The sequence below is a fragment of the Neolamprologus multifasciatus genome, chromosome 17 (assembly GCF_963576455.1).
Source record: "Neolamprologus multifasciatus chromosome 17, fNeoMul1.2, whole genome shotgun sequence".
NCBI lineage: Eukaryota > Metazoa > Chordata > Actinopteri > Cichliformes > Cichlidae > Neolamprologus > Neolamprologus multifasciatus.
Genome location: NC_140455.1, coordinates 15,317,454 through 15,335,240, shown reverse-complemented (window position 1 = coordinate 15,335,240; position 17,787 = coordinate 15,317,454). Strand labels below are relative to the sequence as shown.

The following is a 17,787-nucleotide window of genomic DNA, read 5'->3' as shown; positions in this document are numbered from 1 at the left end:
GTCTGGGATGATGGTGTTGAATGCTGAGCTGTAGTCCATGAAGAGCATCCTCACTTAATTCTTCCTGTCATCCGCCGTAGACTGATTTGGTCTGTAAACAAACTGGTAGAGATCGAGATAAGGCAGTAGGCAGCCTCTGATGTGCTGAGAGACTATCCGCCTCAAACACCGGTGAGGACTTGAATGCCTCTTCACACCTGGCGGGAGTTGTTGTCAGTGAGGAAGCCTTCTATACTCCTCCTGCAGGCCTTCTTTGGCCCGTTTGATGCTCCTCCTCCTCAGGTTGTCCCTGGCAGTGCTGTACAGAGAACGGTCCCTCAGCATGAAGGCTGAGTTACGAGATCAGAGCATGTACTTCACTAGTCATCCAAGATTTTTGGTTAGGAAAAATCTAGGTGGTTCAGTGACCTGGGTACTTGGAGAGGTTTGTTTCCTAAGGGAGGTGGAGACAGGGAAGAGAGATGGTCAGATTGTCCTAGGTGGGGGAGGGGTGTCAGATTTTAGGCCCGCTTGATGTTATTCTACACATGGTCCACTGTCCTGTCCCCTCTGCTCATGTACACTTAAGATGTTGGTGGAATTTGGAGAGTACTGATTTTAAATATGCCTTATTAACGTCCCCAGCAACAACATTGCTTTTTTTAATGTTTTTCCATCTGCCCCATGAACCAGCTCCCTTTTGTTAAATTCAGTTCTGCCTGTGTTGCCTGCATCTGGTCCTCCCTTAAAACACACGCCAGTGATCGTGACACCATTAGTTTGCGAGGTAGATAGAAGCGTCTGCACTGACTGGACATGGCCTCTAAGTACGGTTAGGAGTGACCGTCTATAATTCTACTGTTGGCATCAGTTCTGAAGTACATAAGGACAGAACGCTCCGCCCCTTCCCTTACCAGATTCACTCCAGTCCTGGCGGTGTAGATTCCGGCCTGGTAACTCCACTGAGGCACTGGATTCAGTTACAATCAGCGGACAACACTCCTGGACAAAGCAGTTGTATTAAATCTCTGATTGTAGCTCCTCCATTGTGTTTTTGATAGATGCATTGGTGAGGAAGATTAATTCGTGTTGTTGTTTTTGCAGCTGGATGCGATAGCCAGCTCTGCATCCCCACTTTTATTTTATCTTCTCGCTTGCTGTTCCTGACAACAACCCACAAAACACCCGATGGTCTTGCAATCTCGGGTGGGATACTTTCACTCCAATTTAAAGTCCAGACTGAGGATGAGGCCAATGCCAGTTCTTAACAAGTGGAAGTGATCAGTGCTTTGCAGGACGATGCAATGAAAAGGCATAAGAGTATGAGTAAAAGCAATTGATTTGTGTAGCGAAATAACTATCCCTCTTTGTCTAGAATTAAAATGAGCAGAGATGATAAGGTTAAAGGTTTGTTTTTTTTATATCTGAGAGTCAGTTTACAATAAATGTAAACAATGTAAGCTTTAAGTTTATTTATGTGGCGGGTGCTTTGAGTCTCTGCCTGTGTTCCAACACCACAGATATTCCAAGTTACAAAACTTGGCAATGTCATTATGAGAGATTGCAAATTATCTTATTTATAAAGTAGAGTAGAAAAAAATATTTGTGCATGTGTGAATATATGTGTTTGGGTCTTGTGCCTGTATGTTGAGGGGATATAAATGAAAAATGTACGGAATAAGAGAAGTTTGTAAAAATCATAAAGACAAGGAAAGACGAATGCTGTGTCAATTTCTTTTCAATGAAAAATTCCTGTGTTACTTTTACAAAATGCTTTGTCACTATCCATTTGCACCATGAAGTGCTGTCCTGTCGATTTTTAAGCATTTGGCTAAATATGAGTAAAGAGTGTAATTTATCCAAGTCTTTCCATCAAAAGCCACCTCAATAAAATACCATCAAAGTGACTTGGTTCCAGTCAGATCATGTGTCACTGGTACTAAATAGCAGAGATGTGTGTTGCACCCTCACCTTTGGTGTCATTCAGAGGGTCCATGTGTCGATAAATATAGCCCTCCAGATAAGTGTGGAAACGGGGTGTCGGGGGAAAGAAAGCTAGACAGATGGCCATCAATTCCCAGCCTCGCTCTAGGCTGTCGTAGCGGAAGTTCTCTGTAGTTTGACGACACAGCTGGATGTAGAGCTCATCACGCAAACCCTGATTACTCCACCCACGCACCACAACCTGACAGACAGGCAGAGGACCATGTAACGTTAAAAAATTCAAGGTCATTTTAACTTTTCTGTCCAATTGATTTACCTCAATTCTATAAAAATTGGAATGGTGCGTAAAATGTATATGAAAATACAATGCAATGATTTGCAGCTGTCATAAACCTATATTTTATGGACAACAGAACAAAGACATATCAAGTATCGAAAATCAGAAGATGTACCATTTTAAGAAAAAATAAGGTCATGTTAATAACAGGCCAGATGGGCTCTCTCCTATTTAATGCAGAGGATGCGGTATCTTTGTTTTTAAGAATTTCAAAGGTTGATTCGTCTGACCACAGAACAGTCTTCTACTTAGCCCAGTCCATTTTAAAAGGACCTTTAGCCCAGAGAACATCGTATCACATCTTTGCATAATAAACCTTTAACCTGCATTTGTGAATGTCACAGGAATGTTCACAGACAAAGATTTCTCAAAGTGTTTCTGAGCCTGCAGTCATTTCCATGAGAGAATAATGACTGTTTTCAATATAGTGCCACCACAGGGCCTAAATAACACAGGAATCTAATACTGGTTTTTCATATTTTCTGAATCTTTTGATGATATTTTGTTCTGTAGATAACGAAATATTCAAGTTTTTTTTAACTCAATTTTACATTAAGGAACATTATTGTGCCTCTTTTTATAGTCTTTTTAAACCAAGTCATGTTACTGACCTGTTGACAATTAACCAAATTAGCTAATATTTTAATGAAATAGTAAAATGTCTCACTTTAAACATTTGCTAAAATACTGTGCAAAAGTCACGATCCACCCCTCATTTCTTTTTATGTTGGTAGGAAAATGGGAAATGGAACAGTGCTCTATTGAACTCTATAAAACATGGAAATACAGTATAAGGCAAAGGGTACGAACAGAGTTTCTAAACTTGAAATGAGCTTGAAAGTCAATATTTGGCATGACCGTCTTTATTGTTCAATACAGCCTGAACTGTCTTGAGGAAGCTTTCTTGTAATTTCTTTAAGCAGTCTTCAAGACAAGTTCTCGGTTTTCGTGTAAAACTTCCCATGGCTATTCTTTCTTTGGCTGACTTGTTCTATTCTATGATTCTGATGATGATTAAAACTAAAAATGATCCTTTATTCCATTAAAAGTCTGAATGTTTCAGGTCACTGGATATTTTTTTTCATATTATCCTTCTTTAGTGTAGATAGAGTTGTTGGCCTTCCAGTTCTTCTTTTGGCCTATATTTGGCCAGTTTACTCATTTAAAAACAGCACAGTGGCTGTGTACACACAGTACCAAACTTCTGGACTCAGTGTCAGTTTTCTAGTGAAGGTGCTGAAATAAAATTATTTATAAGGACATAATGAGAAAGTTAGAAAAACTCACCTCCAGAGCCACAGAAAGGGGATCGGCCTTGGAGCGACGGTCTCCCATGTAGGTCTGGATGAGTTTAAAGATCTCGACTGCCTCCTTTTTCACGCTGCGGTCTGAAGTCACAATCATGGGCTTCTTGATAGGCTCGCTGCTCCAGGCCAACATGTTGGCAATAGAGACCTTTCTTCTAAAAAGACCCTGAGGAAAGAAATAAGGGATTGAGAGAAATATAAAGTTGTTTAAGTGACACAGAAACAGATGCTAAGAGAGCAACTGACACTTAATTAACCTTGTCTCAGCAGAGAATTATGGCTGCCATTCGCTGAGCATCTTCCTGAAGTGTCTTCTTGTTAAAAGGATTTCTTCTGCACTACTGTCACCAAATACTTGTTAATGGGGATCATCTTGAATTCATTAAGGTCTTTTTATACAGTATAAAGCCATTGAAGAACTCGTTGCTATGAACTGACATTGTATAAATTAAAACTGTATTTAATTTAATTATAGTTGTACATTTTCCCTTTTTTTTTTATTACATATTCATAGCCCTAAAAGGCTATGAGATCTTTTTTAAGTTAAGTGAAAGGTAAAGATTATCAGTTTGGATATGATATGAGGTTATCACTCTTTCACTAAATTTTAGCAACATCTGCACCAAGTGTATAAACTACTGACAGTGCAAAGCTGAATATGCCTCTACTGAATATAGCAAGAAAGGTTGACCTTCGAGAAATTAGCATGTACTTTACATAACTACAGGCATTTCATCAAGATATTGCTACCATTCATAAACACATTAAATCCATCTGGGTTAGACCTTCTAATTAACAACCTGGAAGCAAGCTTTAACCATCTGGGAAACAGATGGTCAAACAGAAACAGATTGAAATCAAAATGACCGTGCGGAGGATTGTTGTTACTGTCTGTTTCATTGTCCACTGTAGCAACTTACAGGTTGCATTCATTATTAGGTATAATAATTTAGCAAAAGCGGGGCTCAGGAAGGAACCGGCAGAAACACCAGAGGGTCCCAGCCCCTGGTAGACAGAGTTGTCACTCAAGACTGTAAGACCAGACTGACCAACCAGTGCACCGCCCAAAAACATATAACTCAGTGGCTTACACATGGATCTTGGAATGCCTTCGACATCAACATGACCTCAAGAGCCTTCATCAGGAATTTGATGGGGATGTGGCAAAAAACACTTGAGGTCAAATTCAACCCAAATACACAAGTCACCATCAAATGCAGGATATACTGAGGATCTACCCTGTACCCACTGCTGTTCTGCATAGGCCTGAACCCCTTCAGTGAGACGATTAACAAGACTGGCTTCTAATACCAACAACATCAAGCTATATGCCAGGAGTTATTGAGACATTGATTCACTGAGCCACACCACTGGGATCTGCAGCAGTGACATTGGAATGTCATTCAGACTGGAGAAGTGCAGTTGATAGTAACAGAGTGGGATAACAAGCTGGTCAAAGGAGGAGACACAAGCTGCTGACATCAAGACAACAAAGGTCCTTTGCTGTTCCCAGGACTGCGCTCTTCTGGACAAGGATCTCCGTTGTTGTTCCTGGGATCTGCTGGAGCCACTCGCCTAGCTTGGGAGTCACCGCACCTAGCGCTCCAATTTCCACTCGGAGGTACAAGTACCACTGTTACCTTCACCCTCCACATCTTCTCCAGTTCTTCTCTGAGCCCTTGGTACTTCTCAAGCTTTTTGCGTTCTTTCTTCCTGATGTTGCTGTCATTCAGTATTGCTACATCCATCACTATGGTCATCTTCTTCTGCTTGTTAATCCACCACTCTGTCTGACTTGTTAGCCACCACCATTTTGTCTGTATCTGGAAGTCCCACAGGATCTTAGCTCGGTCATTCTCTACCACCTCAAATTTTGACCTAGGGACTTCCATGCCATACTCGGCACAGATGTTTCAGTACACTATGCCGGCCACTTGGTTATGGCGTTCCATGTATGCCCTGCTAGCATCTTGCATCCTGCTATTAAGTGCTGGATTGTCTCAGGGGCATCTTTACACAGCCTGCACTTGTGTGATAGCCTCTATGGATCTTGTGCTCAGAGCTTGTTCCTGTGCTGCCATGATTAGTGCCTCTGTGCTGTCTTTCAGTCCAGCTTTTTGCAGCCACTGGTAGGATTTCTGGATGTCAGCCACTTCCTCTATCTGCCGGTGGTACATACCATGCAGGGGTCTATCTTTTCATGTTGGTTCCTCCTCTTCTTTCTTGGGTTTCTGCTGCCTGGGCATAGGCGTTCTTACCTACAGATAGGATCTTGTTCTTACCGTTCAGCTGACTTCTTAGAACTTGCCTGACCCTCTGCAGGAGATTGCTCCATTCCGTAGTAATCAAACCAGTGAACAAGTCCGTAGCCAGTCTTGTCAATGATCTCACTGAAGGGGCTCAGGCTTATACAGAATAGGAGTGGGGACAGTGCATCTCCTTGGTAGATCCAGCATTTGATGGAAACCTGTGCTATGGGCTTGAAGATGGCTTCTAGTGTTGTATGTCACATATTGAGTTCCTGATGAAGGCTCTGAGGGTCCTGTTGATCTTGTACAATTCTGGGCATTCCAGGATCCAGGAGTTGGGCATTGAGTCATAAGCCTTCTTGTAGTCAATCCAGGCAGTGCACAGGTTGGTCAGCCTAGCCTTGCAGTCTCAGGCCACTGCTCTGTTTACCAGTACTCCTTCACTCCTTTGGTATTCCTCCCAATTCCTTTCTGTGCCTTGCTCGGGTATCATAAAATCCATAGGTTGCACATCCTGTTCAAGTAACCCCTTCTGCTGGGGTTACTTGTGTAGTAGCATTCCAACAATGCCCTGTGTTTATCTCTTGCCCACTTGTGCCTTCATGTTCCAGCAGCACACTTCTCATTAGTCTGTCCTGGTTCGTCAACACCTGACCTAACCTTTTGAATCCAGGCAAGTCCGAGTCGGTATGTCTTCGCTTGTATGTGAAGTATGATTTATTAGCATAGGGGGTGTAGCCTAGGGACCCTTTCTGAATACAGACACCCCCAACCTGAAGATCCAAAGGTGTGTCTACGCTTTGGGTAGATAATTACTGTCTATTTATTAAAATAAAACCTTTTTACTGTCAGTATGTGAGACCATCAACAGAATCATTTAAATCAACAGTGTTATTAATGCAATGCTGTTATTACAGTCTTACTATAATGTTAATTGACTGTTAATTTATTTGTTTCACATGCATAGAAATTAATTAATTAAAAGCATGAACTGGATAATGTTAAATAGTCAGATAACTGTAAAAATTAAATGACCTTTTCCTTTAGAGATCTTGAAAACAGACCATTAGAATAAAGTATAGGATACATAAAGCGTTTTTATACAGTAGAGATATCAGGTTCAGAATCACTAAAAGGAAACAGGCTTGTGTTTTATATTTTTATGAATACCTGTGTGTGTTTATTGAAGTGCTTGGATGCCCAGTTCTCAATGTCGGTCTCCGAGGACGGCTTCCTCAGGGTGAACTCTGGGAAAATGCCACAGCTGGCGCTAGGCATCATATTCCTTGCATTTCGACTGGCTTCAAATTGGGCACAAGCTCCGAGGTCCTCTGACTTAAAGTTGGACAAACAGAGAAGGAGTGAGGAAACAGACAATTAATCTTGTGCCGCCGCTGCAAAACATTTATAAAGTTTCTTTAGCACTTATTAACACTCAGGTAGCAAATTCAAGACTTCAATAACTTCAAGTTATTTCAAACAACAAAGTCCAGTCATTCTTTAGAAATAACAGCTTTGAACAAAAGAAAGATTTTCAAAGGCATCATAGGTGTAAGAACCACTATGATTATATTATGTTTGTTTGTATATCAATTTAAAAAAAGATTATATGGGTGCGGCATTAGAATTAAAGCAGGAAATTGATAAGGTTATCCAACTAAAACTAATCGCTGAATCTAATATTATGTTCTCTGAAATGTGAAAACATTGAAATAAACTTTTCTTCAAAAATAAATGAAAAGAATTAAATAAAATATACAGTACTGTATCAAAGTTCAGTATTGAATATTACATATTATAACGACAGAATGTTTTCAGTTTCTGCTATAAACACGTCAGTTTTTTCTTACACATTTGTAAACTGTACTTTCAACAATTAAAAAGCATGTTTTAAGGAGAAATATTCATGACTAACTGCTTTTTGAAGGAACAGGAGTCAGATGTAGTTTATAGTGCTTTACTATCTTAGTCCTGCAATAGTATAAATTAAACTGGAGAACACTAAGAATTTTATAAATAAAGATACAGTAAAGCACATTACTTTAAATAAAGATACGCTACAAATAATCTAAATACAGATAGTTTAAAAAAATACAGTAACTGTAAAATATAGACAATATAGCAAGTTGGTTATTGTAAATTCTAAAATAACGTCCTGCTGCCAGGAATTTGCTGTTGAATTTACAGCAAAGCTCATTTAAATTCACAGTGGTTGCTGTAATTACCAAAAAATACTGTATATTAAATTTACAGTAAATTTACAGTTAATAAAATTTACTGTAGCTTTACTTTAAATAAAATCATAGCAAACTGCAGTAAAATCCAGTTACAGCAATTTTATTGTAAATCGAATTACGAGAGGATGTAAAAAATGTTTACAGTAAAGTTAATTGCACTTTTTACAGTAAATGATCACGCAGCTCCAGCTGCCATTAAATTTCTTTAAAATTTACGTGTGTCTGTCCTTATCCCCTCGGACAGAGGGGCGAGAGGGATTTTCACCTACCTGAGGCGCGCTCCTGTGCAGTCCTTCAAGATCTTGGTTGTTTCTCAATATACATACTTGTGTATACCTGTATTCTTGTGGACTTGTGAAATGTCATCAGTTGCAGCCCAAGTACTACTCCAATTCAATTCAAGTCATGCAGGCTTAAAACATCCAGATGTGTTCTCACTTTGCCCATTCTGCTGAGCATGCACTGGGGGTGACCTTTGTGTGCTTGGTGCAGCCAAGTTTTTCAGAATGCATTTCATCCAAAATCAAAAGCGGCAATGACAGATGACGGCTGAAACTGTAAGGTTTGAAATATTACGGTATTAACAAGACAGTTGTAACATCTGAAATGTTTGTTTCTGTTCAATATGCAGACTGAACTGTACATCTCTAATGTTTTTATTAAGAGAGATGAAGTTTGTGTTTCAGTGATGTAATGACTGTGCCCGGAGGCATCCTTGACAGATCCCCAACCCACCTCATTCAGCTCCTTTCAATGTGAAAGAGTAGCGGCTCTACTCTGAGCCCCTCCCGGATGACCAAACTCACCCTATTTCTTAAGGGAGAGGTCAGACACCCTTTGGAGAAAGCTTATTTCTGCTGCTTGTTTCTGCAATTTTATTCTTTTGGAGAGGCCACGGACAAAGACTTTTGGACTGCCTCAAAGAAATTCTAGCATACTGTCAGGCGACTCGGGACGGGAAAACAGTGCTCTACCTACACTGTGTATTGTGTGGGTGACTTGCTGCTGACTAAGGACTAAGTCAGCAGACTAAGGATATTGTCAAGCGGTAGAAGGAATAATTCGAAGTTAACATTCGGTTTCAAGAAAAAAGTCAAAATATGGACGTTATGTGTAGGCTGCTATACGCTCTAGAAAATGCCTTATGTAGATGAGTTAGTGGAAGAAATTGATCAGCCATCTTACTGTGTCTTGTGATAAAACATACATCCTTTTCATTGAAAAAAGTGTATCCATCGGTATCCCTTCATCTGTCCACTGCCAGCCACTTCATTTTATACAAATCAGGCCAACTCTTACATTTTTGTGCTTTTTGCTTCTGACCTGACGCAGCTTTCTGACCCATCCTTTCAACATCCTTATACTTATCACCACACTGTGTTTGCTAAAAAAGGAAATAATTTCCTTTCTTGCAACTAAAACCTATTTTGAAGTACGATTTTACTAACTTATCTACACAACGCATTTTAAAGGGGGTATATGGTTGTTCCAAGGAAGACTGCCTTGGAACAATGGTAACCTCCACATTTAAACTTTTTTCTTAACCCTGGAGAAACGACCCCATGGTTTCCCTAGAAAACCAATGGGGTCGGCTCTGACCCCATGGGTTCTCCAGGGTTAAAAATAGTATTTTAACTTTACTCTCAAAATGATCAATAATTTTTTTTCTTCATATGTTCCTAATACTCATTTGTCAGCTTAGACACTATGAAGCAGATCAGTAAATCTCTGAATGTTAGAAGACAACGGCCATGAACACTAAAGGAGAGCAGATGTTCTGTACATCTAAAAAAAGGATTTATATAATAGTAATCAGCATCTCTAGATAATGTAGTTTATATGGCGCGTGTATGCATGTAATGAATAAATCAGTCCAGTTTTTACTGCATCTTTTTTAATCAATTTTACATCAATGATCCTGTTATAGCCACACATTTTGTCAAAGTGCTTAAAAACACAAATAATCTAGTTTAATGCTAAGGAAATCGAGTAATTTCTATTGTAAATATTAATCAATGAAATTGGGAGGGAATGACAGTAAAAACACACTTGAGCTGAGCTGAGATGTTATCAACTGTACTGCCTCCATTTGTAGAATGATTGTGCTGGATTCTCTGTTCTCAGGAAGTCCACACAAGCAAGAACACAAGTACTAACTTGTGTTCTTGAGTATTGAGAAACAGCTCCTGACTTTTTGTCGATTTTTCACTTGGAAAACGTAAAGCTCAAATCACATCTTTAACAAACTCCAACATGAGGGAAAAAAGCTGCTCCTATCAGCTGCCATTTGTTTTACAAAGTAAAAGGTTGTGATGCTGATCATAGGAACAGACAGTGCTGTTTTGGACACTAGAAAGAAGTTTTCTTTTATTCCACCTGAGCTCACTAACGACTCTACCTCTTGCCACAATTGCACTGTGTAATTAACCTGCTCACTCCCACGCATAAACCTTTTATCAAGGTGTCATGCATCTTTGGTATAAGAAGGGCTGCCTGATGACTCCCTGGTTGATAATTATAGACATCTGGCCAATATGAATACAATCTATAAAATTCTAATTATATGATTTGCTGCTTACTCGTTAAGATTGAGGAAGACCTTCATTCTACACCTTGCTGCTAAGCTAATGGCAATTACCTAAATGTTCATGTGCTTTTGATTTAATGACCTCGACTCACCCCTGCACGAGATTTCTGGACAAACTGTAGAGTTTTCGTGTGGAGAAACCCTCTGTAGACCTTTCTGAGCTGGAGTCCAGGAATCACTATCTAGAATTTTTTTTTGTCACAACTTGTTTTTGCCTCATTTTTAAGCAAGCAAAATAACTTTATTTTTTCCTCAGTTAATCAGTAATATTTCCAGAGCAATGGACAGGGCACAAGAGAGGTGGAAAAGAGACGGGGCCAGGGTAGAGTTGCTGGAGACAAGTGTCAGGAGTTATTTGTGGCAAAAGGATAGCAGCAAGAGTGAAGGTTGAAAGGTTTACAAGATGGTACCTGAGGCTTGTGTCTATTTGTGGACATTAGGTTTGAGATAAACCGAGTCTTTGCCGTCTGTACAGCCTCTTGGTAAACACAGAGACGGTCCCTAAGTATGTAAGGAAACATACAGCCCCCATCCTTCTTCCATCTTCTCTCAGCGCGTCAGCAATCATGTCTGAGCCTCTGCATATGTTCATTAAATCACTGCTCTGACAAAGGCTTAGAGCACATCCTTTCTGGAAGAATGTTAAGACCTGCAGCAGGGGACTGAAAATGAGGCACTAAAACCTCTTTTTTATATGAGAAACAGAAAAGTCATTGGGCCTGCCTGGTCACGGACTAGTGTTATCCTTACTGTGCTTTTATTATGGGCATTATACTATACAGGCTTCTCTTCTTAAGCTCAAGCTCATCATCAGCTGCCTGTAATATCAGTGCAGCTTTTTTCTAATACCTCAGTTTGGTGATAACACTGCTGATGTCCACCAAAATAAAAGTAACACGATTAATAAAGAAATGTGACTAGCATGTGTCTCCATATGTTTTGCTGTTTTCCTGTCAGTGACCATGATTCATCACAACTGAACTAGGGTGTACTGGCTTTGTAGTACACCCTAGCTGAAAGTCAGTTTTCCGTGTGGATCTTTTTACTTGTAACTTGTGCTGAGCCCTTAACCTGGTCGGGAGTGGTTGTGTTCAATTTTAGTTTAAAAATCAACTGGAAGCGCCACATTTTCACCGATTCTTTTATTTTAAGCATGTAGTGTGCAGTGCACCATCATAATTTTTTTAATCATTTGGTAACATCTTTGACTAAAGTGGGGATCGTTTTGTGTTTTAGTAAGGAACAGCTTGGCTTCTTCCACAGAGATCTACGAAACACCAATTTTTATCCAAGTACACTGAAAGCTTGAAGCAGAAAGCTTGGCTTAGTGGAAAAACTTCATAACCACCATTGTGATACCCACTATTTCCAACTAAGGTTTTACGTATTATAGAGTCAGCTAATGCAAAGCAAGACAGACTGTGTTGAATTTCATTCAATGTATACCCCTCAGAACGGCACTATTATCTCATCGTTGCAGCTCTCCATTTAAAAACCACCACTGAGTCAAAGGTTATTGTTGGTTTTTACAGTAATGGATAATCTGTTAGTATATAAAGTTTTTTCTTTAAACAGTTCACATTTCAGGTGTCAGCAGAGGTGTACAAAAAGCGTAAGAGCAGAACTTCAGAACTTGTAGTCTGTCAGAGAGGAGAAAGATCACCTTTATTTCAGCTCTGAGGTACTGCAATTAAGTGGCATTTATACCAGGGTAACCAGAGAGGATAATACGTATTTGAAATATATAATTTAGCCTCATTTCTGCTGTCTAATACAAAGAAATGATTCCAAATTGCAAAACTCTTAGTTGTGTCTCTAATAAAACCTCTGTAACTTTGCTCTGCTTCACTTCAGCAGGATCAGGTAATGTTCATATGCTGATTCATAGTTTTCTTCCATTTCTGATCTACTGCAGAATATTTTTAAAGCGGTTGTCTGCTATAAAAAGCTAGACCAGCAAAATCTCCTTCATGTTTTCCTGCATTTTATCCTTAGTTACTTCGACACAAATTCATCTGCTGTGATGCTTACACCTCTGATGAAGTCTCACAAGTGTCAGCTTTGTTTTTATATATGGATATGTACTGATAAATGATCAGAATTATAATATTTCAAAACCGAATCGAATCAAATCAGGACCTTGTGAATTGGAATCAAATCAGAGAAATCAAAATCGATGCCCAGCAATATTTATTTGTGTCACAGAAACAGTTATATTTTAAATGTCAGTTAAAGTTTTGTGGCCACTCTCATCTGCCATTTCTGCTTTTGAGTTTCAAACAAAATACATTCTGGAATAATTGGCTGTACCAAGCACATGCAAGTCCACCCCGATGCATCCTTCATAAAATGGGCGGAGAAAGATGTCCGTGCATTTTGAGCATAGTTGACTTGATACATACGCTGAACTTCAACAGTACTTAAGCTGCGACTGACAACATTTTACAGTTACACAAAAATACACACAAGGACTCATTTTGAGAAAGAGACAGTGTTAGCTACTGCTAAGCTACTGCTAAGCTAGCTAATACTTTAAACTATCAGCTACAAAATTATGTAGCATAGACCTATAGTATGTTATGTTGGGTGCCTTTTAAAATATAAGCATGTGGTTGTATTTACCTTAATTTAATGAGCCGTCAGTTCCAATAAATACACCACCAGATCGTCGGGCACATGAAAAGTGCAGGGGGGGGGGGGGGGTGTATGGGAGTTTGACACAAGGACTTACAGACTCAAAAAATCAAGATGGCAGCCCCCATAAGTGGGAAATTTTGTCTTTACTCTTGTACAAAGGAAGTGGCGCCACGTTATCCATCTCTTACACGTTTATTCTCACACACACACACACACACACACACACACACACACACACACACAATAAATTCCCCATTAAGTAAGGCTGTTGTAGATTAGCAATGGTAACTGAACTACAAAAGCAATAATAATGGAATTATCCTATCCTTCTAAATATGGCTAGAAAATGCTAGCATGCAGCAGTACCTGTGAGGGATGAAGGTAAGGTTCAGGGGAGGCCAGGTTGGTCTGAACAGAGAGGCTTTTCTCCAAGAGGGCCTGAGGGAACCCCAGCCGCTCAAAGGTACTGCGTTTCCAGTGGTGGCCATCGCTCTGTGCTAGTGCCTCGTCCTCACTGAACGCCCTCACCACTGGTCCCGGTAATGGCAGAGGCACTGCTCCGTCACTCTCATAGCCATCTTTAGAGCTGCCAGCTTGGGAAGCACCACCTCCCTGCCCAGAATCCCAACTGCACCTCTGTTTCATCACCTGCTGAGCCTCCCAAGCAAGTCTGGCCTGAGCCAGCATGGCCTCAGATGCTGTCCCAGTAAGCTCCAACTCCCCATAGCGAGTCAGTTCCTGTGGGAGGGATGGCTTGCGGCTTTTGCGTTTGCGGTTGCCAGAGGGAGAGAAAGCCCCAGGCCTGGCTGTAGAAGAAGAAGAGAGGGAATGTGTCTGGCTGGACGTCCAGGATATGGAGTCCTCATAAACTAACCTCTGGCTTCCCTCTCCACCCTCTCCACTGTAGTCCAGCAGGAGGCGGGGGTCTCTGATCAGAGATTGGCTGTGTTGCAGAGTGTAGGACCCCCCATATGAACTTCCATAGCCACCGGTTGTGCCATAACGCAGAAGACGGTCTGCTGTCTTGAATCGAGGACTGGAAGAAGACTGCTCCACGTACACCAGCTGCTTAACATATTCCTTGCCCACAGGACTGTACTCCAAACTCTGAGTCTTTTCGGGACACTTCTGCCTGGTCAGAACCAGCTGGCCATAGGGTGACTGGCCCTGCTTGGGGGAGTGGTAAAGGGGGACTGAAGATTTTCGAGCAGGTGACTTGCCAGTGCTGTAGAAGGAAGAAGAATCAGAGAGGTGCATGTCAGTAGGAGGCTCTTCATAGATGGGTGGGGGCTGAAAGTCTGTTGGCGGCTCCTCATATAGTGGGGGCTCATAGGTGTAGCGGGGTGAAGGAGGCTGGGAGTCAGCTGAAGTGAGTCGATGGGTGTTTGAGCCACCCAGCTCTGCCCGCTTAAGAAAAGGAGACTGACGGCGGTCGGCATAAAGAACTGGGGAGCTGTCAGGTTCTGAAGAAGGGTTTCCTCCAGAGGGACAGCGAGCTCGTGAGGTGGTGCCCCCTCCAGAAGGAGTGCTAGGGCTGGAGGGGTCACAGGGAGAGTAACCATTTCCCTGATGAGCCAAGAAGCTAGGCTCTCTGTCTGTCACCTTGATCAGCATTCGCTCTTTTGTACCAGTATTCCACCTGAAGGGAGAGGTCCTGATAGAAAAGAACAGAAAAAAGAGAGGAGAAACATTTTGAAAAAGAAAAGAATAGATGCAGTTAGAGGATATTAAAGTTCGTTTTGAAGCTTATCAATTCCTGTTCCAGTTACTCTGTTATAATTATTAGAAAAATACCTCATAATCACATTTATCTGAAGGTGATTTTTATTATAAGGTAAAAATAAAACCAAGATTAACTTATTCCTAAATGATGGGAAGAGAAAAGCATACAGAAAGAGAGCAAAAGCTCATGATGTGAAGTAATATGCCTGCAACAGAACGGGATCACTACCATTTAATGATGACATCACTGCTAAAAGCAGTAGTAGAATATAATCTGAACTGTGCAGGACTAAACTCTGCTCAGATTTGACCAAATGCAGCAAACGTGATTGGACAGCAGTTTAAAATACCAGTGGGTAATGTCCCAAGGCATACTGCAAACGCAACCAAAGGGTTTCTCAAAGGAAGTTATATTTCTGTGAGCCAGTCACTCAATCACAACAGAGCATTCCTTTCGGTTACAGAAAGCAAGGTTTGAAAATAATTTTAAAATTAGAGTTTGAGTTCAGGGAACAGACTAGATCAGAGCGTGCATCAGCAGCATCTTTTCAGTATGCGGAAATACTTAAACATCTACAAAAAAGACACTGCATGGATGGGAGCATATTTTGATCTAACACCTTCAATACGTACAACCTACCAGTTATATAGGCACTGTCGCAGGCTTTGGAACTGAGAAATGATAACAAGCTGGATGGTCTTTCTCCTCTAAAGCTTAGAGGATGTTGCACACATACTTATAAAAATGATTTCATGAGAATGTTTTTATTTCTCTGGCCACAGAACAGTTTTCCATTTTGTTTCAGTCATTTTGACATGGGGTTTTTGCCCAGAGAAGATGGGTGTTTCTACATCATATTCACATATGGCTTCTTCTTTCCATGATAAAGCTTCAACGTGCAGATAAAAATGATATGGCATAACAGACTTGTAGATCTGAAGTAAAAAGGTAAAGTACCACTATTGTATGACTTACTGTCATGCTGTTTTAGCTCTTTAGCTGATATTAATCCATATGTTAACATAAAGGAATTATTGCTGTATTTTGGACGTTAAAAAAAATCTGTGTTGAAAGTGAGAAATACATGTGTTCCTGTCTCATATTCACATAACTAAGTGGGGGTTTTTGGGTTGACTTGGGGGGGGGGGGGGGGGGGGGGGGGGTGCATCATGGAGGTTGCACAGTGCCAATGGCTGAACATTACCCTAAGCATTGTACTAGTGTGCTGTAGACCTGTAACTAACTCAGTCTTACCTATCTGCCTCCTCTCTGTTGCCTTGTTTTTCGGACAGCTCCTGGTCAAGGGAGGACGAGGTGCTTCCTTCTCGGCTGACTTCGCTGTTCCGTCCTGGGCTGTTGTCAGCAGATGCTCGCCGCCCGCCACCTGGAGGACGAGTGATGGTGGCATCTGTGTGCTGCTTCAGAGTCTGCAGCTTGGCCAAGGGTATGATGTCACATCCCTGAGGCCGATGCCACACTGTGCGTTGGGTGGAGGCGTTATAGTAGTAGAAGCGTGAAGTATTGGGGTCAAACAGCTCCCACCACTGGTTCTCACCGGTACGCTTGATGCAAACACCCTGTGGTGGGTCCCACACGCACTCACCCGTTAGCAGATTGGCATACATATGCTCCCGTGTGCGTGGCTCAATGATTTCCACCCACTCCAACCTGTAGGGGCAGATTGCAAAATGATAGAATTACAGTGGCTACATACTCCATCTGCCAGCCTAACTAGCTGGTCAACAGAGCCCATCCACACCTCCCTCCTGAAACCCTCAATGTCTAAGGTGCAGATAAACTTGAGAGGCAAATAGCCAAAGACCCCCCCCCCCGCCTCAGAAAGGACCTGCAGACAACCAAGGACCCCAGAGGCGTAAATCAGACATTCTGAAGGAGACTAAGGACAACCCACCCTACATGTTTGAGTGCCACAGATCCATACCCAACCCACGCAGAAGAGGCAAGCCACCCAGCCCAGTGCAAGCACCAATGACTACAAGGATCCCAGACCTAACATCCCAGGACAGCAAGGCAGTAATCACCATTGCTCCCCACCACCACCAATCAAGACAGACACACAGATACCCAGAAACAGACCCAGCTCTCCAGCTCCCTAAAAAGTCGCCAGAGATCCAAAGACCACCTGGCCACCTGTAAGGCACATAGGTAGATGAGACTAAAGCCGAGCTCCCCCTAAAACAGATTCATCCAACAGTTTTTTTTATTGAGGCAGATATTCTCTCCAGATTAATGTGACCTAGAATTAAATTTGTAGCCAACTAAGGTTAATAACGGAGTTTCACAGGGTTCCATGGTAGGACCAGTTCTGTCTATGCTTCCCCTAGACAGTGTCTTTAGAAAGCATAGCATACATCTTTACTGCTATGCAGATGATACCCAACTTTATCTATCTATGAAGCCAGATAACACACCCCAATTAGTTAACCTGCAGAAATGTCTTAAAGACATAAAAACTAGTTTATGCATTTATTACCTCTAGGCTGGTCTACTGCAATTCATTATTATCAGGATGTTTCCCCGAACTCCTTGAAAAGCTGATCCAAAATGATGCAGCAGAATGCTGACAGGGACTAGGAAGCGAGAACATATTTTCCTTTATTGGCTCCCTGGTTAAATCCAAAATTGAATTTAAAAACAAAGTACTGCACCACCCCATTAGAGCACGTCACTCTCAGACTGGGAGCTTACAAGGGTATTTAAAGTGGAATGGGGGTTAAGAGGCTTCAGCCTTGTTCAACCAGTTTGGATTTGGGCAGCAGACATACT

The 17,787-nt window shown here is 41.3% G+C and overlaps 1 protein-coding gene across 2 annotated transcripts in view; it reads right to left on the bottom strand.

The window, feature by feature from the left end:
* The window catches only part of arhgap39 (Rho GTPase activating protein 39), a 66,713-nt gene that overhangs the window by 22,270 nt on the left and 26,656 nt on the right, over nt 1-17,787 (bottom strand). For both annotated transcript variants that reach the window (XM_085139049.1, XM_085139050.1), the window contains exons 2-6: nt 16,255-16,668; nt 13,644-14,931; nt 6,987-7,151; nt 3,548-3,733; nt 1,951-2,164 (exon numbers count right to left, since the gene is read on the bottom strand). In XM_085139049.1, the coding sequence (XP_084995175.1) occupies nt 1,951-2,164; nt 3,548-3,733; nt 6,987-7,151; nt 13,644-14,931; nt 16,255-16,668 (2,267 nt within the window). The remainder of the gene's footprint in view (nt 1-1,950; nt 2,165-3,547; nt 3,734-6,986; nt 7,152-13,643; nt 14,932-16,254; nt 16,669-17,787) is intronic.